Here is a 26,165-nt window from a genome sequence, read left to right on the forward strand (position 1 = left end):
TAGACCTTTTAGTACTCTAAAAATATCTGATATTCGAGGAAGATGCTAAAAGATGTTTAGTCAATTACTTTCTCTGATAAATCCTACATAAGGGTTAATTTACAATGTTGCCTCCCTTTTATTTGGTATTTAAAGAACAGTCTCATCAGTTTGGAAGACCCCCCCCCCAAACTCCCCTTAAATGAATTCTCCAACAGTTGAATGAACTTTTACAAAGAAGGAAGGTGTTTTACTTTCAGTTTGAAACCTAATCAATTTTTAAGCAATGATTTAACTCAATTTAGTTCCGTGCTCCCAATTTCAAAAGCAGCCTTTCAGGTGTTTTAGGGTCAAAAATTCCAACTACAATTATTGAGTTTAATGTTTGCCTTTTTTAATGAAATGTGGAAAATATGTCATTAACAAAAAAAATTCACATTTCAAATAGTAAGTACAAAAGGAGGTAATAAGTTCTTTTGGATATGAGAGCTAGAGTTGTTGCCAACACATTTTTGTCAGATTTTAACATGAATTATATACAATGTAAGCAAGAAACACAGAATGAAAATGATACATTTTCAAATATTACAACAAATTTTTGTTTTTACAATTTTTTTTAAATAAAATATTTTGGTCAGGTGATAATGGTGGATGACTCACAATGGAGGATTACAGAGATATCAATCATGAATAATATATGACGATCCATTCATTCAAATAAACCTCAATTTACAGAGGTCCCACTATGTAAAGTTATCAGCAACATGGCTCTATATTAACAGTATTAAACAAGAAAACACACTTGATTATAAAGTACAATTTTTCCATACTTGAGACATTCTGATATCAAATTTAGATTGCATTTTGAATCTTCTTCGAATTTTTCAAAACGTTCAAGGAAGAAAACGTGATAAAATCTTTCTTCTTTCACGAATTTGAATAATCTTGTCATTGGTTGCAAAACTAGCCAAAAAGAGGTTAATGCTGATAGATTTACTTTCCTTTGCAGTTATGGTCTGGATGAAAGTGTATACTAAATTTATAGAGCCCTCTATAATTCACAGAATAAGTTGTAAAAAAAGGGAGAGTAAATCAAAAGATAGCTCAAAACGAAAAATAGGAATGTTGTTAAATAATCAAATTTAAATATTAATTCAGCAATTCATTCTCTCACTTCAATTTTTTTTTTTTGAAGATATATAAACCACTTTCCACTTTTATTTTAGTAGAAAATGACAAAATTGATGACTTAAAATATATACCTCTAATATTATCTTAAACATACAGTAGAGGAAAATATGCCCAATTCTACACTCTATGAGAATGTACAACAAACCCATGTTAAGTTTGTCTTTTTGCCGTGATGCCAGAGTTAGTAAATGAATTGCTTGCTAATTTATTACCATTTTATTGCTCTCAAAATCAAGATGGCATAATTCAGAAATAAGATTTAAAAAAAACAAAATATTCCACAATACCCGCCAAAATCAAAATAAAGCCGCTTTAATTAGCCCTCTTTGTTTTCCATCTTAAACGCACCTAAAATTTAAGTAACTAAAGACGAGAGGTGAAACGGTAGATTTCCACGGTCCGATTAACTACTACCCCAGAAAATGAGGTGCCCTTATGAGGGGCAGACAGGAGTACTTCCGGAAGGAGAGCAAAATTAGTAGGTGGTATAAGTTAGTTGAAAAATCAGCCAAGTTAAAAGGTGCTTGCATGATCGAATGTATGATCGTGACTACAGAGCGACAACTCACTTTCTTGAACTCTTCTGGAGCATCACATAACTATAAAGTTTCAAAAGAATTACACAAAAACAATCGTTAGAACATTGAATCTTGACGAAGAAACGTGCAATGGACGTTGCGCCTTGTATGGATGAAAACTAGGTTGTGCTTTTTAATATAAAACATTGTGCAAATTATTGAAATATAGTATGTACAGAAGAAGGCATCTGCTTAAAAACTCATCAGTATCGGTCCAGAAATATGAAAAATTGCTAAAAACTGCTAAATTTGCTACATTTCTGACAAATATTTTTCAGGGGCTCCACATTATTTCCCTGGCATTAAGAATTGTTAAATGAATACAAAATACAAATGTATGAAAAGACATGTTTTTGCAAATGGCTGTAAAATGGGTTTTGGCATTTGAACAAGAGTGACCATATTTTAAACTTTCCTAGCATATTTGGAACCAATATTGATGAGCTTGAAAGATAACACCATATAAGGCCAAAGACATTAATGTGCTCGTATTATTCTGACAAAAATTCTTCTATGTTAGTCTGCTAGATTATCAAGAAGGTGTAGTTTGGAAAACAGACTGCTGTCTTAGTTGTCACTGGCCTCATCCAATTTGAAAGCAGAAATGTTCGTCTGAATGTCAGCAACACATACCAATACACAGCACTGGTTAAAAAATGTCTTTCAATGTCAGTCAATACTCAAGACAGCTACTGACTATTCATAAGAGAACTTCTGATAACATTAAAACGACTTCAAATTATTTGGTACGTAGTAGTGTTCTTTACATTGCCTGATGACAATGTTTGGTTACATCTCAAACGAATCTGCTGAAACGATAATTGACTCACGACTACAGAATATTCATAACAGATCAACTGGAAGATTGTGACATTAAGATTGGTCTAGCAATTACCAGACATAATTTATCTTCGAGATTTCAAAAAAACATTCAGTCTCCCAATAAATATTATCATAAAAATAATGAAAATGGTAATCACTTCAAATGAACTCGGCAGACATCTACTCAACATTTATAAGCCACACGTGAATGCAGGACGGACAGACGGACACTCAGACAGATAGACAGTCGAATTGAATCTTCCATATCACTGATTTAAGGTCATTAGTAAAGTCCTCAATTTATAGAATGATATATTATAGAATTTAAAATGCTAAAAACTGCCAAATCAATTAGGAGCATTATACTGTGATGTTCTCACCATCAAATCATCCCCAGATTTCACAGAGTGCTTACATGACTCAGACAAGTTTGAGGGCTATGGGGGGTGGCAGTAACCTTCATGCTTGGATTTTAACATCATTGATCATTATTTGCCTTTGAAGATCCTATCAAAACGTCAGACCTTGTATCGTTTTTAAGAATCTAAAAGTATGCCTTCGTTCGATTGCAATCCATTGATTGAAAAGTGTGATTAATACTAATAACTTAGACTTGGTAACACATCTGCAGAACTGATCATAGAATGCAAAGAGCTACTTTTAAACACTTCATGTTATGGTAGATTTTGTGGCTACTCTAAATAACAAACAATTCATTTTTAAAATACCCAGGACAAGAGTACCAAAGTCATGAGTAGACAGGTAAGTGAAGTCAATGTCATCAGTATTTACCTTTTAAATGTACTCATCATAAAACTTTGCTCAAAGCTTCCCAAAGTTATTTTCCTGGCGTTGTAATCTTTGTCAACTATTTTTTATGACGTATATATGGACTGTTGTCTCATTGGTGATAAATATAGCCTACACCGAAGCAGACATTCAACACAAAGAGTTCAAGGTTTGACCATAGCTGGTAATCTTTAGGCACTCTAGCATATATCAGAATCAATACAGCTGTCCACTAAAGAGGTCTATACTATGTCCGATCATGAGTTTGGTACAACAAAATGGACAAATCAATAAAAATCGATAAAAATCAATACAAATCATATTACTCTAAATCCGACCAGTACAGATACGTACGTAGCTTCAATTATCAGATCGGCGCAAGACGACTGCTCTTTTCCCAAATCTAGGTTTCTGAACTGATTGCATTTCAAATTACATACAAAGTCCACAACCCTTGGCCAGCCTATGTTTGTGTTTACAAAACTACAAGGTATTAATATGGCTTGAAACTACCACTACTTAACAACACAATTTGGCTCACAGCATAAAAGACCTAAGAAATTCATGATAGCAATTTAAATTTAATTCTTTGTACCATCAATCTGGATTATCTTGGATGGTGTGTATACATTTGTCATCAACTATAGGAGGTGGATCATACGTTGTAAGAAATGACAATTTACTTACCAACGATTTATCAAAGCATCGGTATACACATAAGTTACTAACTTTCATTTGGCAAGTATTTTCTTTACATCAAGTCAGATGCCCTAGAGACGAGTGCATTGAAAGCATTTTCTTGTGAACGTCTAATGCCGGTAATTTGGCCTAGTTTCGATATGAGGTGTAACAGAAGTGTTAAACACCACCATCGATCCCAGAAAATACACACACAGCTTGTTACCGCTGGTAATTAGACACTAGTGTACAGTCAGTACATACAGCTGCGGTCAATACCAACAGCACAGTATATAAACGATACAGCGATGGACATCTCAGGTCCAGCTAAAGATAACAAGGTATCACGTTTCATTACTGTCTGCATTTTGTAGCGACACAAACAAAACGTCACTTGCAAGCAACAGAAAGTTAACTTTTTCAGATATTTAAAATATTTATAGCATAGAGATTACTTGGAAGAAAGTTTAGGTGAAGCTTAGGGGTATTATTTCTCTGAAAAAGGGGCAAAGTGGGTGGAGGAAGGGGGAGAGGGAGGAGGTGAGGGAATTATAAGAGAAAGCGACAGAACATCCTTTAGTGTTGTAAGATAATATGGTATAATCCATACATGTTCTTAAACATGACCTAATTCACGGGAAAAAGACACGCATTTAAGTTATCGTAAGCACAATCCTTGGATGTTTACGTCTTGCTTACGGTCACCTTAAACATCGGAAACCCGTACATTTTGGAACAACGCGTTAACGATGTGATTACGCATCCGTAAACATTGTAAACACGGAACAACAGATTTCCATTACGTTTATGACAACTTACATATCGGAAGTTAATAATTACTTTCGTATTTATTAAAACTTATTTCTTCTCCACGTTTACGTTGACCTTAATCTCGCCACGAAGAAATTTACGACAGGATTACGGATTATCTTACACATCGGAAACTCGTAGTATAGATACAACGCGTTTACAACAAACTTCGCCAAACTTAAGCATGACGTTAACGTTGATTGTTCCATGAAATAAAACACTGGACACAATTCTCATGTCAATCTTTCCGATAATGATATTACCCTGTGACTGCATCTCATGAACAAAATTTCAACATTTACGTTGGCTGAAACGAGTGCAGTTAAAAAAATTACTGTATATTTACAATTAACTTACAAATACCCAAATACGTTCATTTCAGCGTTTACGTATTGATTACGAAATCCTTAAACGTCAAGTTTAAGTTATTTTCGTTCACCTGAAACAGGCACAGTACGGCATGTTTAGGATATACACGTCGGAAATTCCGAAGCATGCACACCACGGGATTACAGCATGATTACACCAACTTACGCATTGCGTTTACGTTGAATGTATTCTCCACTGAATTCGAAATTTACGGGAAGATTACGATTCACTTACGCGTCGAGCGCAGAGCATACACATACCACGAGTGTCAGTACAGCATGATTACATCAACTTCGCTTACGTTGACTCAATAAAGATTCGGAATTTAAGAGATGATTAATATTAACTTAAGCGTCGGAAATTTCAAAAAATACACAGAACGGGATTACGGTATGATTACAACGCCCATATACGTCAAATTTATACCCACGGGTAATTTTTACCGAGACAATCATCTGCCTATTCGGTTCATTATAATATGTTCGTCTGTAATTATAGCATGCTAAAGTACTTGCTAGAAGTTTTCAAAAAGAAAGGTTTTAACTCTTCCAAAGTGTTCTCTTGAAATTCTAGTAAATGGACATACAAGATGACTGAATGTCCAGTGAGGTAAATTTCCTTCAGGGTGCACGTGGTAATATGAAAAAGTTAAAGGATTTGACCAAAGATGACCATATTTGAATGTCTGACATTGTTCTTATACAGCATATATCTTTCAACGTGAATGTGCATGGCTTGCACATACATACAACCATATCATACCTCACATATTGTATTGTATTTCTCATACTTTGTTCAGTTATAATATATATATATATATATATATATATATATATATATATATATATATATATATATGCAGCCGTCAAACCAACAAAACTCCTCAAGCTAATTCTATGAGAGTATCAGCAAATTTCCTCGTGGTTGCTCATTTTGGTAAGTTATAACGTAATTCACGTTGCGGGCCCTCGATCATAATATAACAACAAACAGCTCGCCCTCACAAAGAATTAAGTTTGGCGCTATGGCATGGCTGATCGATATTCTTATCACTACCACTGGAATCATGAGAAAACAGATGAGAAGACACATACACGGGTCTCCTCATCTGTCTGTCTAACTTTTTTATGTATAATTATTTATGTGTTAAAGTAAGTTGGCCTGACGTTTTTTATTATTTATTATTATTATTTATGTCCGATTAGTATGGTACGTGTTTGGTTTATCTGCTTCTTGATGCATATGCAGATACAACAATGAAAATACACGACACGGCCTGCCTTATACTGTATCAAACAGAACAGTGCATCCAATTGGTTTATTGTAGAGAATTTGTGAAACCGCAATGAACAACCCTCATCTGTTGATCAGGGAGGTGATATTTTAGACCTCCCTGATCAGTCGCTGTTCATCCTCCAATCAAACGACAGCAAAACCAGCATGAAAAAACGCGCTTGTTTTCAAACGCGGTCAAAGCTGCTTACATGACAACAGGAGGGTTAATAATGTGACCGCGAATAGCGTACGAAATGTATGGCTGACTAATACCAGGGAGTTGCATAACAACTCCCTGCTGATACTATATACGTTTGAAAGTAATAGTATACTCTTACTGAATTAACGTCTGCTTTCTTATTGTTCTTTGTTTTCTTTTCACACGGGGAGGTTGTTTTCTCCTTTGATAATTTTCGCACACGTATCAGCGTTTGCTATACATTCTCTCATACCCCATTAAGGGAGTATATGAACTGGAAAATTTCCAAAAGGATGGCGATCCTCCTGCGTTAATGTGCTTCCTAGCTAATTACTAGTTAAATCAGGGAGTTGTAACTCACCTGTTAAACAATCTGGCTATAGGTCGGGTCGTGAGCATGAAATGATGGGTTAATGCCTAGAAAGCCACAGTTTTAGGGTAACATTAACAGCTCATATGTATAACACTGCTACCATTATGTGCACATGTATAACACACTTATAGAGCGGTGATCCTGAAAACATAACTTCAAAGCTAATACTTGCCCGTTGAGCAATTTGTCGGTGGCTAAATGGATGAAAGGTAGTCTGCATATGCCACAAATTATAGCACGCTATATATAACTGCCAGAAGTTTACAAAAATTACCTTCCAGGAGGTCTTTACTTTCCAAATTGTTCTCATACTTTCTAAATTAAAGACATAAAATGACTGAATGTTAATTTCCTCAAGGGTGGTAATACAAATACAATATTTTTTGTTGTTGTATCAAAGGTGACCATATTTGAATACCTGGCATATTAGGGGCCAAAACAGCAAACCATTGGAGCGGGATATACTGGTTTTGTATTGGGGTGTAAAATCTAAACAATTGCAAGTAAAAGATTCAAAGTAAAGAACATACTTTACCAAACACGTTTTACGAGGTACAAAGTATATATTAATAAATTTGTAGTTAAGACGGTGCATTCTTTACTGCAGGAAGCGACAACTTAATAACGATTTTGCTCTCCCTTTCCTCTCTTATTCATTGCTGCAAATGTTTCTGTTGCAGCGATAGAAAGTAAGTGTAAATAAATGACACATGTTGACGCCAGAAATGTGTTCCACGTTCATTTCTATTGAAAATTTTCTATTGTAGATAATGTTATTGAACTCTGAATTCAAACATGGAAACGTTTTACAAACATTCACCTCAAAATTAGTGGAACAATGCCACGAAGATTAATATATAGAATGAAAAACACTTGTAGGTAGGGCCTATTGCTTACCGGCTAGATACAGACGTAACGATTAAAATGAACATATGCAACGTATACTGCACGCAGCCGCGTACACTAAACACACACATATATACATATGATCCGTATTGTGCCACGCTTAGGGAATTGTGCCCACGCTTGGGAAAGTATGAGTGAAATATATAAGGCTAGTTGTCATGAAACCTGTTCTTAAATTTAACAATTTGGAAGGCATTACACCATGTACAAACGAGAAGGCCCCATGATAAAAATGCAAGTGAGACAAAAGCCTATACATCATATACTTTCTTATATTCTCTTTCAAACACTCCGACCCCCCCCCCTCTCACCCGTTTAATTTTCGAAGGTGTTTACGTTGCTACGGGAGAAGTTTGGGTGTCCAGTTAGGTTCAAACTTGTTATATGCAACTAATATAGGTTATGTAGAAGGATTAAAGTATGCTGTATTGGCCCATATATGCCATATATTCAAAAATGGTCACCTCACCCCTGGTCAATATTCTTAAACGGTTATATTACCTCGTTGGAAGAAAAATTACCTCACTAGACATTCAGTCATCTTTTGTGTTCATTAAGAATGTCTGAGAACAATTTGGAGAGCGAAGACCTCCAAGGAAAGTATTTTTTGAACATTCCTAGCAATTATTGCAAGTTGCTTAATTTGCGGCCAATACAGTCCACAGATATAGTCTCAGATACAGACATATGTACGATTAACATATATACATAGACAACATATGTATAATGTACGCAGCCGCATACACTACACATATACATATTGGTTAACATGCATGTGTGACAGTAACTTTATTGTGCCCACGCTTAGGAGAATTGTGCCCACGCTTGGGAAAGTATGACTGAAATATAGTAGTCTTCACAGAAACTGTTCGAAAATTAAGCGACTTAGAAAGCATTAAAACCCAATACAAACGAGTAGACCCTTTAGGAACTGCACTATTTAAGAAGCCTATATATTACATACTTTCTTGAATCCTCTTTCCCACCCGACCCCCCCCCCGGCACATATACATGTATACACATGTATACATATTGGTTAACATGCATGTGTGACAGTAACTTTATTGTGCCCACGCTTAGGAGAATTGTGCCCACGCTTGGGAAAGTATTAATGAAATATAGTAGTCTTCACAGAAACTGTTCGAAAATTAAGCGATTTAGAAAGCATTAAAACCCAATACAAACGAGTAGACCCTTTAGGAACTGCACTGTTTAAGAAGCCTATATATTACATACTTTCTTGAATCCTCTTTCCGACCCCCGACCCCCCCCGACACATATACATATATACACATATACATATTGTTAACATGCATGTGTGACAGTAAATTTATTGTGCCCACGCTTAGGGGAATTGTGCCCACGCTTGGGAAAGTATCACTGAAATATAGTAGTCTTCACAGAAACCGTTTGAAAATTAAGCAATTTAGAAGGAATTAAAACCTTATACAAACGAGTAGACCCTTTAGGAACTGCACTATTAAAGAAGCCTATATATTACATACTTTCTTGAATCCTCTTTCCGACACCCGACCCCCCCCCGACACATATACATATATACACATATATATATTGGTTAACATGCATGTGTGACAGTAACTTTATTGTGCCCACGCTTAGGAGAATTGTGCCCACGCTTGGGAAAGTATGACTGAAATATAGTAGTCTTCACAGAAACCGTTCGAAAATTAAGCGATTTAGAAAGCATTAAAACCCAATACAAACGAGTAGACCCTTTAGGAACTGCACTATTTAAAAAGCCTATATATTACATACTTTCTTGAATCCTCTTTCGGACCCCCGACCCCCCCCCCCCGACACATAGGCCTATACATATATACACATATACATATTGTTAACATGCATGTGTGACAGTAACTTTATTGTGCCCACGCTAAAGGGAATTGTGCTCACGCTTGGGAAAGTATTAATGAAATATAGTAGTCTTCACAGAACATGTTTGAAAATTAAGCGATTTAGAAGGCATTAAAATCCAATACAAACGAGTAGACCCTTTAGGAACTGCACTATTTAAGAAGCCAATATATTACATAATTTCTTGAATCCTCTGTCCGACCCCCGACCCCCCCCCCCTCCCGCGCCTCTTCATTTATTTTTCGAAGGTGTTACATACCGGGAAGTTTTGGTCTCCAGTTAGGTTCAAACCTTGTTATATGCAACTTCACTAGGTTAAAGCCCAATACAAACGAGTAGACCCTACACTACTAAATATTACTATCATACTAAGTATGATTTATTGGTCCCATATATGCTACATATTAAAATATGGTCACCTTATGTAAAATTCTTAAACTGTTTTATTAACCACCTTGGAGGAAATTTACCTAACTGGGAAATTTAGTCATCTTGTTGTGTGTGTTTATAATGTCAGCGAACAATATGGAGAGTGAACACCTTCAGGAAAGGACTTTTTTGAAAACTTCCAGCAATTACAGCATGCCGTAATTTGGGGCCATCACAGACTACTTTTGATGAGTATACGTATTTGAACTCGACGCCCCTCACCCCACAATCAATTTCCTCTCCCTAAATCTATTACGCCTGATTGACTCTGCGATCAATTTCATATATAGGTTGATGATACCTATACTTACTTTTAATTTAACATAATATGTTGATTACATATATCAACTGAAAATTATAGTGGGGGATCATAACGAGGAAGAAACTGTACCCATCAGCCTTAGATTAAAATTGTATGCGTACGCTTATGAGTACGGAATTTCCGACTGTGGCACTCTACTTTTCATAAATTCTTGCTATTTGTGAGTGACCTACAATTTTCGGTTAAAAACTTGACCTTTAATCAGTCATATTTACCACGTTTTCCTTGTCATATTAAGAAATTGTATCTCGCGGTTCTTATACTCCACCTTACAAAACTTCGTGTGATTTTGAATACTCTAAAAAAAAATGCCTAATAAACTACTGTACAACATATACAATTAAAACGCTCAATGTTATTCTACGGAAGCTTAAAATGGCCATCAACATAAGAAAAACTTTGCCCATAAAGTGAAATTTTTCAGTAAATTGTTAAAATAACAAGATAAAATCTTATCCAAAAAAAAAAAAAAACAGAAAACTGTTGGATTGTTTAGTTGCTTAAACTGAGCAATTGAACAATTTTTGAAAAATGTTTAATTGACAACTTATCATATCTCGTGTATTGGACATTTTGCTGCAAATTGTTCACTTGTTCACTTCATTCCATCTGAGCAGTTGAAAAATTTTCTGCAAAATGTTCAATTGACAACTTATCTTATCTCGTTAATTGTGACATGTTTTTAGCAAAATGTTCAATTGTTCACTTCATCCCAATTGAGCACTTGTAAAATTTTCTGCAAAATGTTTAACTGGCAACTTATCGTATCTCGTCAACTCAACATTTTTCTGCAAAATGTTTAACTGTTCACTTCATTCCCAATGCTCAGTTGGAATGAAGTGAACAATTTAATTTTTTTCATGTGAGTGATAAATAGCCCCCCCCCCCCCAAGAAAATAATATTAAGCGCGCTAGGAAAAAGCACTGTATTTTGGGGTAGTTCACTAGGTCTTCGAATATAATTTGTTGAAAAAGAAAAGTTTTCCCCTTTGTTACATTAACAGAGCTTTTTTAGTTGGTAGTCTATGTAGCCTATCAAGCTGATAACTTATACTCATTGCTTACTCGCTAACCAGAGTGATTAATAAATTTGTGAAGTGAGGGCCAGTGGTAAAAATGTACCAAAAAAACAAAAGTGCAGTCGCGAAAGATGGAGTGTCTGACTGACTGACTGACACTGACTGTATCGTTGACGAGTAGGGTGTGGGGGGGGGGCTGCGGGTTACAAGGCAGCAGTCGGAATTTTCTGGCTCCAAATCCCATCCAGTTGGAATTTCAGCCACTAAATCTCTCCCCCCCCCACCCACTCTCAATCATCAGGCCTTAGTTACGTCCCTGTGTATAATACGTATAAACGACGTTCATTACTGTTTAGTTTTTACGGAAATGTCGAAAATAATTTATATCGCTTGAGAAAATAAGCATTATGCCAAAAAATTGGCATATTCATGTGTGGTGTTTGTAAAAATCACGCACCTATATGCAAATATATAATAGCTAAGATTGTCCTGTGTCCGTTATATAATTCCATTAAAGAAATGCATACCTGAGACACGGAAGTATTATCCTGTAATACATTCATGCTTGAGACACATGCAAGTCTTAAATAAACAGAAAAGCAAGTCCCAAACATATAGACCTTCCTTACCGGTATCGAACCTCTGGACATACAATCAGCGTCCATATAGCCTAGTGGTTAGGGTGTCCGCGTACAGAGCGGGAGTATGGCAAGCCGTTTTAACATTTACCTCGCAATTCGACTTAAGTCGAATACATTTCACTTAAGTGGAATTCAATTTCACTTAAGCAGAATACTATTTAACTTAAGTGGAATTCTATTTCACTTAAGTGGAATACCATTCCACTTAAGCTTAATTGTATTTTACTTAAGCTGAATTCATCAACTTGTCACTGCATTTTACTTAAGCTAAATTCTATTTCACTTAAGTGGAATTGCATTCCACTTAAGTGGAATTGCATTCCACTTAAGTGGAATTGTATTCCACTTAAGTGGAAATGCATTTCACTTAAGTGGAATTGTATTCTACTTAAGTGGAATACAATTCCACTTAAGTGGAATGTCCTGTCTATTTCACTTAAGTGGAATACAATTCCACTTAAGTGGAAATGCATTCCACTTAAGTGAAATGTGATTGGATAGTCTATTTCACTTAAGTGGAATGTGATTGGCTAGTCTATTCCACTTAAGTGGAATGTGATTGGCTATACATTTACCGCCAAACTTTGCCCATGCCTTTGCGCGCCATTATAAACAACTTGCCGCGATACGTGTACGTACGTACGTGGTGTCGATATGTGCACAATGAATATCGGCTGTCCATCGGGGTCCAGCTAGCACTGAACATCCGTGCAAGGTGTGTACGTACGTACCTGACCTGGTACCTGACGAATACCATTACCAAAATAAAGCCATGGCAAATACATTATAAGTGGTTGGAGCTACAGCCGAAAACGCATTGACAAGGGCAAGAAAACGTTTCACTTTTTGTGGATTTTGGGTTTTGGATGGAATCTTTTATTTCGTCAAAAGTTTCACTATCTAAAAAGTTACGAATTCTGCTTATGTTACTTAAACAGATGTAAGTCGCCTCTGTTGTGCATCATACTGATTGTTCCCCTGTGCAAGTGAGGAAACAACACTTCGAATTGTGTCTCTAACAACAACAATTATTTGATCGCATTCCAGCAATGTTAGATGTGAATGATTAGCCGTAGCCATGATGTACACGTGCAACGAGGATCGACTAAATCATCATATGTGATGAGCAATTGAATGCGTTACGACGAACATTACCCTAAATTGTATTTATATGTAAGCCACATATCAACATTTCCACTTAAGTGGAATTGTATTTTACTTAAGCAGAATAGAATTCCACTTAAGTGAAATTGACGCCCAAAAGATGTTATTCCACTTAAGTGAAATTGTATTCCACTTAAGTGGAATACAATTCCACTTAAGTGGAAATGCATTTCACTTAAGTGGAATTGTATTTCACTTAAGTGGAAATGCATTCCACTTAAGTGAAATTGTATTCCACTTAAGTGAAATAGATGGGCTATTTAGCTTAAGTGGAATACAATTCCACTTAAGTGGAAATGTATTCCACTTAAGTGAAATACAATTCCACTTAAGTGGAATGCAATTCCACTTACGTGGAATTCATTTCCACTTAAGTGAAATAGAAATGTCCATTTCTACTTAAGTGAAATTGAATTCCACTTAAGTGAAATTGAATTCCACTTAAGTGGAATACATTTCACTTTAGTGGAATTCCATTTCACTTAAGTAGAATGTATTCCACTTAAGTGAAATGTATTCGACTTAAGTCTAATTGCGAGGTAAATGTTAAAACGGCTTGCCATACGGGAGGCCCGTGGCTCGAATCCTGGTGGAGGCTGAAAGTTTGTTTCACTGTTCTTGATTTACAAACTCATTACGATTTTCATATATATATATATATATATATATATATATATATATATATATATATAAATAGTAAATAAACATACATAAGTGCCGTATAAAGGCAAAAATAGAGCGCCTACATTACAATACGTAGTGCACACAGCGAAATCCATATGCATGTGCCGGATCAAGATAATGGTTTTATTCTCCAATAGTTATATATATGAAACGAATTTTCCTGAAAATTATTGCAAACTACATCTCGATCAAGTAACGTTAAATACACAAGTGATATTTAATATGTTGAATGTCAAAAAATGGAATGTAGCTATATCATTACGCTGTTGATATGGAACTGAATAAAATTAAAATTTAAATACTGCCGCATTTTGAAGAGTGTCAGAATTTCAAACCTTTTAAAATGATAACTCGTGGGTCTCTGAAAATAATAGCAAGAATGTGTTTGTGATTACTGTCAAAAAGGCGTGATATACTGAATAACATGTAAATATCAAATGCTTTTGTCACTGTGACACGCTTCACATTGTTTAATTGTTTATTGTAAGATTCCAGCTTCTATATGATCACTGAGTCAAAGCATGGTTAAATGATCGACAAACTGCTATATTCAGTTTCCTCCGACTTTAACATAAGTTCACGAGATCGTCAACAAGTTTTAGAAGCGGCAGTTCACGGCTTCCATACAGATTTGAATTTAGCTGCCTATTGTTGCTGGACCGTAGAATTCGGAAATATCAATATTAATGTTGGATGCTAACTACGGAGCTACAGAAGCGTAGAAAGGACATTGTACCATTGTATGATGGAGGTTTTTACCTCCATGATTGTACTAACAAATTTATGGACTAGTAGAACATAATGATAATATAATAATTGCAGTTTCCATGAACTGATATGTGAAAAGAATCGCTTTGCGTTGAAGACTTTTCGAAGACAAGACAAAACAAACAAAAAAACTATGGCTTGGAGGATTCACACTGAGTACATAGCATCGCACAATTTTTGTCACTTGAAATCCAATCGAGTTTTCCCTTTGCTGTTTTCGCCAAGTTAGCTTCCGAGAACCCGCGACGTTTAAATGAGCATTTACAATAATTAGGGTACTTTAATTAGACCTCCTTTAACGCTATATTGGGGACCCAATGCAACCATGTGGTGCACCCCACCCACTCACCCCCCCCCCCTCGTCAGGTTCCCCAATATGTGGTAAACTTAACTGTTAATGCAAAGAATCGTTCCTAATTTTATTATGAACCTGTTTAATTGCATATGCCTTTGTTATAGAATGTAATCCGTTAATTTTAATTGGAAAGTTAGGTGATCGAGGAACACATTGACATCTCATGGATACAACATTGTCCCCTAAACTGATCCAGAATGGTCGTAAAATTCATCTAATATTACAAATGAGTCATATTTTGGATATTTGTGGATGTCTCCTTCTATCCAACTATATGTACCCCCTCCGAGTTTAGTCCTGAGATAGAAATTAAAATATAATTAACCGGTTCTTTGGTGATGCCGTTTTTGCGGCTTTAGAAATGGTCGGGTCCAGAATAGCTATTTAGGGCATTTATTTAAAGACGGGGACAGGGTGGGTGGGTGGGGGGAACAAGCCTCGGAACTGGGATATCGAACAATCGGTACTCAGTGTCAGGCTTCAAAAACCTCGCCTAAACTTTGTCGGTCATAGCGGTGCAAATCCATATTTGAGATTTAAGTAAGTTTTGCTTAAATTTTGTGCGAAACTTTTCCAACCTCCAACCTCCTACCACATGCCCCCCTGCCCCGCCCCTGCCCCTTCCCCCTCCCCTCCCCCCGTTTTAAATGCTCCTCTTACCATTCCCATTGTCCATATTCTTTTTCATAGATTAGTCGAGATAGATTTCAACAGTCCGTTTTTTGCTCTGCCGATTTCTCTCAATATGCCGTCAAGTGATATTCGAAGAAAAGGCCTATATCATGCACGTAAAGCGATGAAACGCACAAATACCCACCGCAATATATGTACGAAACAGAAAAGTATACTGCTCACTTACTATAAATACCATTTCCAGATAAGGAAGTGAAATTTCCGGTCACTTCACAATGATAAAGTTTACTGTCTGTCACTTTGCAGTTCACTGGTTGGCTACTCCAGTTGGTTAGTAACAATAACGTATTCAGTATAGTTAATTACGTCACAGCCTGGGCTTACTAGAAAGCGGGCAATTTGAAATCAGTAAAAGGCGGTATCACAAGTAGCAACACGTTGGTTTGATTCACACCGCACTTGATCCTCAATCGAGTTCTACATTGCAAAGAGCATTCAAAATGGACGATTCCGGCTTCCGTGCGTTATTGCAGAAGTAACAGAAAGCTCCGTCCGTGGAAGCAAGGTTGCCAGTTTATAAAAGTACACTTTCAATTCGATCCGTCGCTGGTTTTTAATGATGTTCCGCAGGAAAATGTCATACGTGTATTGGAAAAAGAAAAAACATTTATAAGTAGCGACAGTTGGAACTACCGCGGCAGTATGCACATGTTGTGACAGAAAGCTCGATGCAAACATTTGAAGGAAGAATTAAAGGCACTCCGAGCACTACTGGCTGAGAAGGAACAACTTCTTTCGGAAAAAAAAAACGAAAACGAAGTTCTCTGTGCTACTATATTGTTCGGTACGTAACACTAGGCCAAGACTTATTAATGTAATTTTTCAATCACTAAAAGTCACCGTTATATAAACCCTAGACCTGTACAGGCATTCGCTCCTTTAAAAACGATAAATTAAAAGAGTTAAAATATGACAGTGAGAGAAATGATATAATAATCTCCTTTTAGATATCTGTAAAATGTTTCATGCACAATTTGCCAGGGTAGACTGTTATTGATACATTCACGTTCTAACCTTGTGATGGTGAACGTCACCCGACCACGTACCCCCTACCTCCCCCAACCCATAAACAAATCTGCTTTGTAAACCGTTGAAACATACAGTGGCGTAGGAAGGTACATTTGAGTAGGGGGGTTGAAGACTGATGGCCGGCCCCGGGAGGGGTCTAAGGGGAGTTTTTGCATTTCCAGGTGGCCTGAGATGCAATTTGGTGCAATAAAGCACACTTCAACACCCACCACATTTTGTAAACTTAATTTTGTATTTTCACCTGGCCTTAGATGCAATTTGGTGCTCCAAATGAGATTTTTTTTCTCATTTGGAAATGAAAAAGGGGTTTTTCTGACTTGCGAAACGGGGGGGGGGGCGGAATGATACTTCCGCGCCTCTACATTTTTCACTGGGGGGGGCTGGAGATATTGACAGTTGGAGCTAATATATTTTTCGACAAAAGTAAACTATATGCCAACTGGTCTTTATATATGTCGAATTCATACTTATTCTTGTGTCTTTGTTTACAGAAACTTCAGTGTAGATTGAGCGCAATGAAGAGCATAGACTGGTCAGAGGAGAGAAAAGACCGACTGTACATTGATGTCAACTGAGTATATGTCATCCGAGGAATCTGACATGGAGAGCGAACGAGCTAGGGTACCGTAGTGCAGGAGTTCACTTGGGAGTCGGAAAGACTGAACAAAATGAGCCTGGACTCATCCCTTAGCGAAAAGTCCAGAAAAAAAGGATACCCACCGTTAGGAAAGGAGACGTATCTTTAAAATGCGTACCGACTGACGCCCCAACTTGGGCTGTTAATTAGGCTGAACAATAACAATGAAGGTATGACCCCCCTCCAAATGGTGAAAATGGTCATTGTTTGATGTGCCGGATTAAGCTTGTGGGAGGCCCGTGGCAAACAGTTTATTGGAGCTTCCATAGAGATACATTGGTACCGGATAACGCCGGATGTATAGCTCAAAAAAGACATCTATTTGCCCACGGTGGTTATGATACGTACATTAAAACATCACATAAAAACAGTCATTGATCAACAGCGTAAAGACTGCATATCGAAGTCCATTTCGTTTGACTTCTTTGAACTTTTTGTACCATATACAACGTAGAATAATGTAACGTTATAACAATATTTCTTTGAATTTTTTACCCAACGTTTAAACTCGTGCCCCAGTTGCACGTGGATAATCCTGTCCTGAGCATTTGTTGATTAATGAGGCACCAGGAACAAACAGCAAACGCCGTTGTTTCGGATACAAACAAGTTGCAGTTGACGATTTTGTATAATAAAGAAGAGTTTTCTCTAATTTAACATTTGGTGTAATTACATGATACCTTTAAAAAGAAATCCTGCCTGAGATAAATGCAACAAGGAAGAAAGAATATGCCCATAATAATAGATGTCAGATTAATTATTATTTTTTGGTTAGTCTTTTGCTTTAATGGAAGCCTTTTCCTTAAATTTCCCTTCACAGCTAATATATTCCATCAAGGGATTAAATGTTAAGGATTAAGTTTTCCTTAAAATATTTTCAGGAAACAAAAGCCAAGAAAAAAGCATGATTCTATTAATTGTTAACGAATCATTTAGTAAATCATATTTTAAAATAAGACATAGCTATAGAGCATAGGCCTAATAATTTGTCGAAATGTTGTTGTACTTTTACGTTTGTCTTTTATTATTCGTGCATGGCTAATTCCAGACTTTCAGGGTAAAAAAATTAGAGATCTTGTTTGGGCTATCATTGCATTTTATATCAAAATATATGTTAATTACAATAAAATTTAAAGTAGCAACAAAATATTAAGCGTGCTACGAAATGAGGCAGGAAGTGGTGTTCTGTGTCAAGTTCGTTCCACATAAAAGAGGCTGGTACCGTTTCCGGGCCTGGGTGGAGGGGGGGGGGTCGAGGGGCCGATAACCATCATGGAAGAAGTGCCTAGGCGTTTATATCATCTGAGGATAAACACACCGAATTTTAAACATAAATTTGTTTGGTTCAATTTAACTGCTGATATGTTAAGTTACTTCAAGTGGGTAGCTGGTTTTCAGAGGTTTTGATTTGCAAACTAGTAACTAAAAATAGAAACATTCCATATTTACTTGTGTTTTTCCTTCTTTCACCTGGCTTTAAAATCGTTGCATGTGTATATAATTGCCACAATGTAAGTAGAGTAATATTTGGGCATCAAAAAACATTCTCCGGACAAAAATGCATGTTTTGAAATTTGAAAAGGAAAATGGCTTCTCGAGGTTTAAACTTTGTATTCAAAAAGCTGAATACACTATGATGTAAAGCAATATTGAGTTTCATTTAGATGTATTTACACATAAGAAGTGGTATTTCGTTCATTTACATAATTTTTGTATAAGTGTAATAATAACAAATAAAGGTTTACGATGCGATATGAGGTGCATATAAATAAAAAAGTGGAAAATCAAACGAGTGTGATTTTATATTTATTATTTTTAATTTTCTTTAAATCAAATGTAATATTTGATAGAGGTGGTCCGTGTATTTCTCAGCCTAATCAACCCGATTAAGACTCCCTAAACGTGGCGAATAAGCCCAGCCCCTGTATTGGTCGTAAGTAATGTGTTTACGATGACCACGTTTCTCCGTATATATTGGTGTAATCATGGCGTTTACGATGATCAATGCGAGAAGTTTACTGCTGGATTCAAACGTAAACTCCAGATTAACGGTCATGTTTAAGGTAGCGAATCTGTTGTAATTGTGACCGGAAACGTAAAGATTACCCTTCCCTGAAACCGCACGATTAAGTGAGCTTCACCGTATTTGGATGACACTTGGCGTTTACGGTCACCGCGTACTCGGTAAATAAGTCATCGCGAACGCGGAAAACTCACGCGTTTAAGTTGGGTCGTAAGCTTACCTTAATCACTAGTTTCAGGAGTGGAAACGTAACGGAAACAGGCTGGAACTCGGAATTTACGTCGCAATTACAGACCGAAAACGGCGATTTAAACGCGTGTTTTTTTCCCGTGATTGTTCTAGGTCAGGACTTATACCATCTGACAAATTAAGCAGTAGTGCGAGGTGTGGGGAGCGAGTTGGAGTAATTACTTTGACAGTTTCTTGGCATGGCATTCTTCTTCAATTTTTGCTGCTTTTTTTGTTGTTGTAAGGAGCGGATATGGTATTTTTTATGTATTCGTCAGGCATTATTACAAGATTCTTTCTATGCAACAAACTTGTGAAGGTAACAATGCATAATTTTTTTTTTTTTTTTAAAAAAGGAACCCAATATAAACACCAACTAAACCAACCTGCTGGTACGTGAGAGACACAGCTCTCATGAAAGGAAGCAGAGGCTTCCAAGGAAATATGAAAGGATGAGTTGCGAGAAGGAAAAATAAAATCCAGGAGGTATAATTAAAGAAAATAATCAAAATAGCAAACAAATTCATAAGGCAAAATATTTAACAAGGGAAGAAATAGGAGATAGTGAAAACAATCTCTGGAAGGAAGGATGTTATTTGAGGTTTAGCGATGTAACCATTATAAAGAAAACCATTGTTTAGAACTTCTCAATCTTTTGATGATAATTAATTCATAAGTTAAGGTTTGACCTTTTCATACATCACCTCTTGCTAATACTAGAGTGGTGTACAATGTTGGTTCTTTAACATATGTTAACGTAAAACTATGGCGAATAAATTAAAGCCAAAAAAAAAAAAATAACATGACAAGGGAAAATGGTAAGCTTAGTTACGCTAATGTAAGCTGAGGTATAATGGTAAAAGGTAAGCTTAGTTAAGCTATTTCTAAGCTTAGGTATAATGGTAAAAGGTAAGCTTAGTTAAGCTATTTCTAAGCTTAGGTATAATGGTAAAAGGTTAAGCTTAGTTAAGCTATTTCTATTCTTAGTAATCAAGGTAAAAGGTAAGCTTAGTTAAGCTAATCCTAGCTTAGGTATAAAGGTAGGCTGAGTTAATCTAATCTAAGCTGAGTTATAAAGGTAAAAGTTAAGCTTAGTTAAGCTAATTTCAGGAAGAAAAGGTAAAAGGTAAGGAAGAGAAACTATTTCAAGCTTTGGACAAGCTTTAGACATAGTAAGGTTAAACTAAGAAGTGGAGGGGAGGGGGAGGGATGGGTGAGCAAAACAATGTTCCTGGAAAATTAAATGGTAAGGATCATTTCCTGATTTTAAGGATTTCCAGGATCCTCCAAAAATGAGTATTTCTGTTCGCCATTATACATTTGTAATTTTCCAAATTTTCCAAAATTGTAATTTTCCAAGGGCCCTAAGGGTACAATCAAGAATTTGTAGATTTCACTTTTAATCGCAAGACAAGACTACTACTCAGACAAGGTTGTTCTTTTCTCTTGAATGATTCAAAGAAGAATGGTAAGGCTGATTTCCAGACTTTAAGGATGTCCAGGATCCTGCAAAAGTGAGTAATTCTGTCCACCAATTTACACCATAATTTGTAATTTTCCAAGGGACGGGGACAATGGGCAATTTTCCTATGCACAAGAATTTGTAGATTCACTTTAATCGCAAGAATCTACTACTACTCAGACAAACTTGGTTCTTTTCTCTCGAATGATTCAAAGGAGAAGAAATGGCTGTCAATACTCCTGCCATGAAATTAATTTCTTTGTATCAATTTTGAACAAGAACCGGAGAAAATCTTATCAGAAGGGAGTATTACTCTAGAATTATTTCTGCATTTGTTTTCTTTTCTTTTTTTTCTGAGAAAATTTTGATTGCCTAACTTTGAACATGTATCTTTACATAATTTACATTTAACTACTGAAGAGTTTTTAGATCTGCAAGTTATTTTGCCTCCAATCCTTGAAACTGGCAAGTAATAGATTGACGAGCATTAATAGAATTAATACAATTTACACGTTATTTAATTTATTGATTTACTAACTTTCAAAATTGAATCCTAGGCTGGATATGACTTAAATCCTGTGTTCTTGGTAAAATGTATAAAAGTGATGAAAGAAGGGGTCAAAGGCACTTTTGGCAATATTTGGAGGTTATTTCCTTAATACACTCATATTCAAATCACAAGTGGTTTTACCACACAGCTGAAAAATCTAATGCTTCCTTCTATGCATTATGTAACCAATATCAAATTCTTACAATCAGTTAGATTTCTTTCCCTACCTTTCAGAAACCAGAGTTTCTTTACCAATTTTCCTTATTTTATACTTTATTTATAAATGTTTCAGAATTGATGAATGTAGATTCCTTTCCCTTTTAATTATATATAAATAATACCTAAACAGCTCCCCACCCCCCCCCCCTTTCTGTTTTACAGCCCTCTTGACCGTCATGGTATCAAGTTAAAACCAACCAGTGTTATCTACAAATATGCCAGATAGTCAAATTATGGTCACTTATGTCCATACTACTTTAACCTATGCTACATCTTCCAGTTATCAGTCAGTGTTACAGGCCAGTACAAAGAAGAAGCACAGAAATGGGGAAAAACCCCATCTTTATGATCTGAGATGTTTAAGCCATCATTCATGTCATCAATACATTTTAAAATGTTGACATAGGATCCCTATGCAGCCATCTGTGGAAGTAATCTAAACCTGATTCATCTTTAAAGTGACATATTAAAGAAGAAGAAGAAGAAGAGTTTAACTCAACAAAAAACTGGAATTTTGTTTTTTTAAACTCTTCTTTGCTTCATGGTTCCTGAAACTGATGCTACACCCCTCCAGTGCAAATTGTGAGGACTTTTTTTTTACCTCTCTCTGGTTGTGCCTCAGACAACCAGGGTTTATTTTATGGTTGTCAGAACAGTATATTTGATTATCTCCAAAAAAAGGATCATAAAAAATAAGAGAAGAATGACTACTGTACTATGTACACTGTAGGAGAGATGGGAAGGTTTGGTGAATAGAACATCAGCTCTGGGTCAGTAAAGTTTCTCTCAGGTGAATCATATGACCCTACCACTGTTATTGTTTAATTCAATACCTTCAAAAGTGATGAATGGGTGATACCAATTTAACCAGTTTACCTATTTTGGGGATATTTTACTTCCAATGCCATCTGAAATAAATGTCATCTGTCAGATGTCCTCCTAAGCTGATTTTGGTCTTCCAAACAGAAATTTGGTTCGTCTCAAACCACTGTTAAAAATTTGTCCTGACCTCTATCGGACAAATATTTGTCGTTTTAAGACATATTTTTTGCGGTAACTCGGAGATCAATAATGGTTCAATCGATATTTAAATCATTACGGATAATCAATATCTATCAAGCCATTGCATATAAATTACATTTATACACAATGGTTTAATTTTATCTCACAAAAATGTTGCAAGCCAAAATGACCCAAATAAAGATGTGAGACTCTTCTTCGGGACAGATAGATAACATGTTTCCATGAATGACATATCAGTCAACATCCCATTAATTAACATGACAGAAAGACTGATCACCTCATTCCTTAAAAAAAGCAACCAGACAAAACTCGGTGATAAATATCCTTAAAACAAGACCGGCTGAAACAAACTGGTTGTTTGTACTTGAAATTCTTTGGATTGCAACTAGTCAAGAGCTCAACTTCCTGACAAAAAAACAACAAACGGTTCCTTGTAATCTCCTCTCCCAGATCAAATTCCTTTGTGACTTCGTCTGGTTTAAATACTACATCCAGTTCATACCAAACGCTGTCTGTTCATTATGATTAAATACCGAGAGGCAAAAATATGCTATCTGGTTGGCGTAGGAAGTGAGCTTTTCAGACTGTTTAGAGATGTTTGATTGCGTTTCAATACTCAAAAATATAATTTAGTATCAGTTTGTCACACAGGCAAACTTACTTCCATGCAATTCAAAATGTGTGATAATTTGTAAGATACAGTGTGTTTGTTGTAGTAACAGTGTAAAACACATTCCTTACAAAAGAGGAACAAAACTCATTCGTTAAGTGAGACAAAAATGAAGAGTCGGAGAAGTGAACTCAATCAAACCCATGACATCAATAGTACCAGTTTACGACCTATCTTTGTCATTTTTAACGATAGGTAAAAACCCAAATAATGGTTTGGATTTTCTAATATGGAGTGTCGTTCACATAATTTTTTACTGTCAACAAAGAAATCTTTAGAAATCGTGCAATTTGCACAGACATTTCATTGATTAATTGATTAGAAATTGTTCGCTAGATTCTAGCTGGAAAGTGAGAGTGCTGAAGTTGGTAGATATGCTGGTGAGGTTGTTGAAACATGTTTACATCGTACTTACTTTGGCAAGATCTGGAATTTCCCCTTTATCGACACCGACTTGCTGTAAAATAAATACAAAGGAGAAAATATATATATTATATTCTAGCTGCTACTACAGTTTGACACATAAAGTAAACCACCACCACCAAAAAAAAAGGGAAAATTTCTGGTCCTGTTATACCAACAGCAAGTAAATGTACAGAGTCAGTTTTTCTTTTCTGGACAGCCCCTCATCTGACAAAAGTATGATAAGTTTTGCCATGGTCATCTTACAAGGGTGCCACTGAGTAACACTGTTCACTGTGACCACACACTCAGCAGCATTACCATAGGGGTATCCCTGGATTAATTTTGTCAGGCCTCTCCCATTCACAAAATCTACACCCTCTAAATTTTAAACCTAGTGCACAAGTTTTGAAGCTATACACTTGTAGTGACTCATTCACTCAACATGGCAGCTTTAAAATTCACTCAAAGACAACTGTCAAGGGTAAAGGAGGAAGCTATGACCTTTGGCCTGCTACCGTTACACCTTTCCTTACACAAACAAGAATATCCCTTCACATATTCCAAAACTTACTGGTTTGGATATTTACGAGTGACGAGCTTACCTGTCTCCTCACAACCTTAGCACCTCATTCTACCGTGCCTATAAAGTCCTGGTAAATAAATAACACTGTGCGCCCTCTATGACCGGACCCCCCTTCCGGTCCCTCCTCCTTTCTCATGAGACCATTCCTAAAGAGTGGCCTCACGGACACGGGAGTGGGGGTGGCAAGGTCTGGCCACCCCCAACGACCCCCGTCGAGTTAACTTCCCAAAGTGAACCCCTAACAAAAAATTCACTGACGCCTTCTTAGCAGGGGGGAGTGTAACCCTCCCCGGCGCAGCGGGAAGGGGGGACACTCTCCTGAACCCTGCAGGCGGAACTACCCCTTACACTAACAAGGAGCCTAAAGATTTACGGTCCGCCACTTGTTACCCTTAGATCAACTTAGGTGAGAACGTAAGTGGAAGACTATGTACGCAAACGCATACGGAAACACATAGGTACACTCACCGATAGACAGAGTCGATGGCTCTCTGGTGGATGGTGGTTCTGTCTATCTGGTGTGAAGCTCGGAGTCATGAGTCAAGTCGAGCGACCGCTCCTCCGTCCGGCTGTGTCCCACCACCCTCTCGGGGGAGGGAGGCGGGAATGGAGACAGGTAAGCTCGTCACTCGTAAATATCCAAACCAGTAAGTTTTGGAATATTTACTTCGCTCCTCGCTTACCTGTCTCCTCACAACCTTAGCACCGAGTGGCACTGCCCGATGGTGGGAGGCCCGAGGGGTGGGACCTGTTACCCACCGGACCTCGCATCACCGCGCTACCAAATGCCGCTTCGGCGTGTAAAGTGTCGGTCAAGTAGCAGGCGACGAACGTAGTTGGAGTTTTCCACGCTGCTGCTTTGAGTATGTCCTCTACCGGGATGCCGGCGAATAGGGCTGTAGAGGCCGCGACCCCTCTGACGTCGTGAGCCCTTGGTCGGGAGGTCCCCGATGTGAACGGGCGTATGATCTCTACTAGCCACCTGGATAGAGTGTCTTTGGAGGCCGCTGCGTAGGGTGGTCGTGGTATGATGAAGAGAGAAGTTGATTGTCTTAACTTCTCTGTCTTGTTCAGGTACCATTTCAGTGCCCTGACTGGACACCATCGTTTGTCCTCGGCTACTGATGACATGGTCTTAATTTCTGGGATGAAAATGTCTCCTGGCAAGAAGGTCAAGGTCTGGTTCTTTGCAATAAATGACGGGTCTGGAACCATCCTCACCCCGTGGCCCTCAAATCTGATGTGATTCTGCTTGGTGGATAGGGCGTGGAGGCAACTCCTCCTTCTTGCTGACGCAACTGCGACGAGGAAGAGTGTCTTTTTTGTGAGGGCAGCCAGGGAGGCGTTAGCCATTGGTTCGTATGGTGGTCCTGCCAGGGCATGTAACACTGCTGAGAGTCCCCAGGAGGGGGCCAGC

The 26,165-nt window shown here is 37.1% G+C and overlaps 2 protein-coding genes across 10 annotated transcripts in view; one reads left to right on the plus strand and one right to left on the minus strand.

Annotated features, from left to right (window-relative positions):
• The window catches only part of LOC139963048 (leucine-rich repeat serine/threonine-protein kinase 1-like), a 495,817-nt gene that overhangs the window by 388,758 nt on the left and 80,894 nt on the right, over positions 1-26,165 (plus strand). The window lies entirely within an intron of this gene.
• Positions 1-26,165, minus strand: part of LOC139963212 (phosphatidylinositol-binding clathrin assembly protein-like) — a 120,504-nt gene that overhangs the window by 43,158 nt on the left and 51,181 nt on the right. For 8 of the 9 annotated variants that reach the window (XM_071963784.1, XM_071963789.1, XM_071963788.1 and 5 more), the window contains 2 exons: positions 24,176-24,217; positions 1,740-1,769 (listed from right to left, as the gene is read on the minus strand). In XM_071963784.1, coding sequence (XP_071819885.1) covers positions 1,740-1,769; positions 24,176-24,217 — 72 coding nt within the window. The remainder of the gene's footprint in view (positions 1-1,739; positions 1,770-24,175; positions 24,218-26,165) is intronic. The other variant, XM_071963781.1, reaches the window with a different exon arrangement.

Source organism: Apostichopus japonicus, chromosome 21 (genome assembly GCF_037975245.1).
Source record: "Apostichopus japonicus isolate 1M-3 chromosome 21, ASM3797524v1, whole genome shotgun sequence".
Classification (NCBI taxonomy): Eukaryota; Metazoa; Echinodermata; class Holothuroidea; order Aspidochirotida; family Stichopodidae; genus Apostichopus; species Apostichopus japonicus.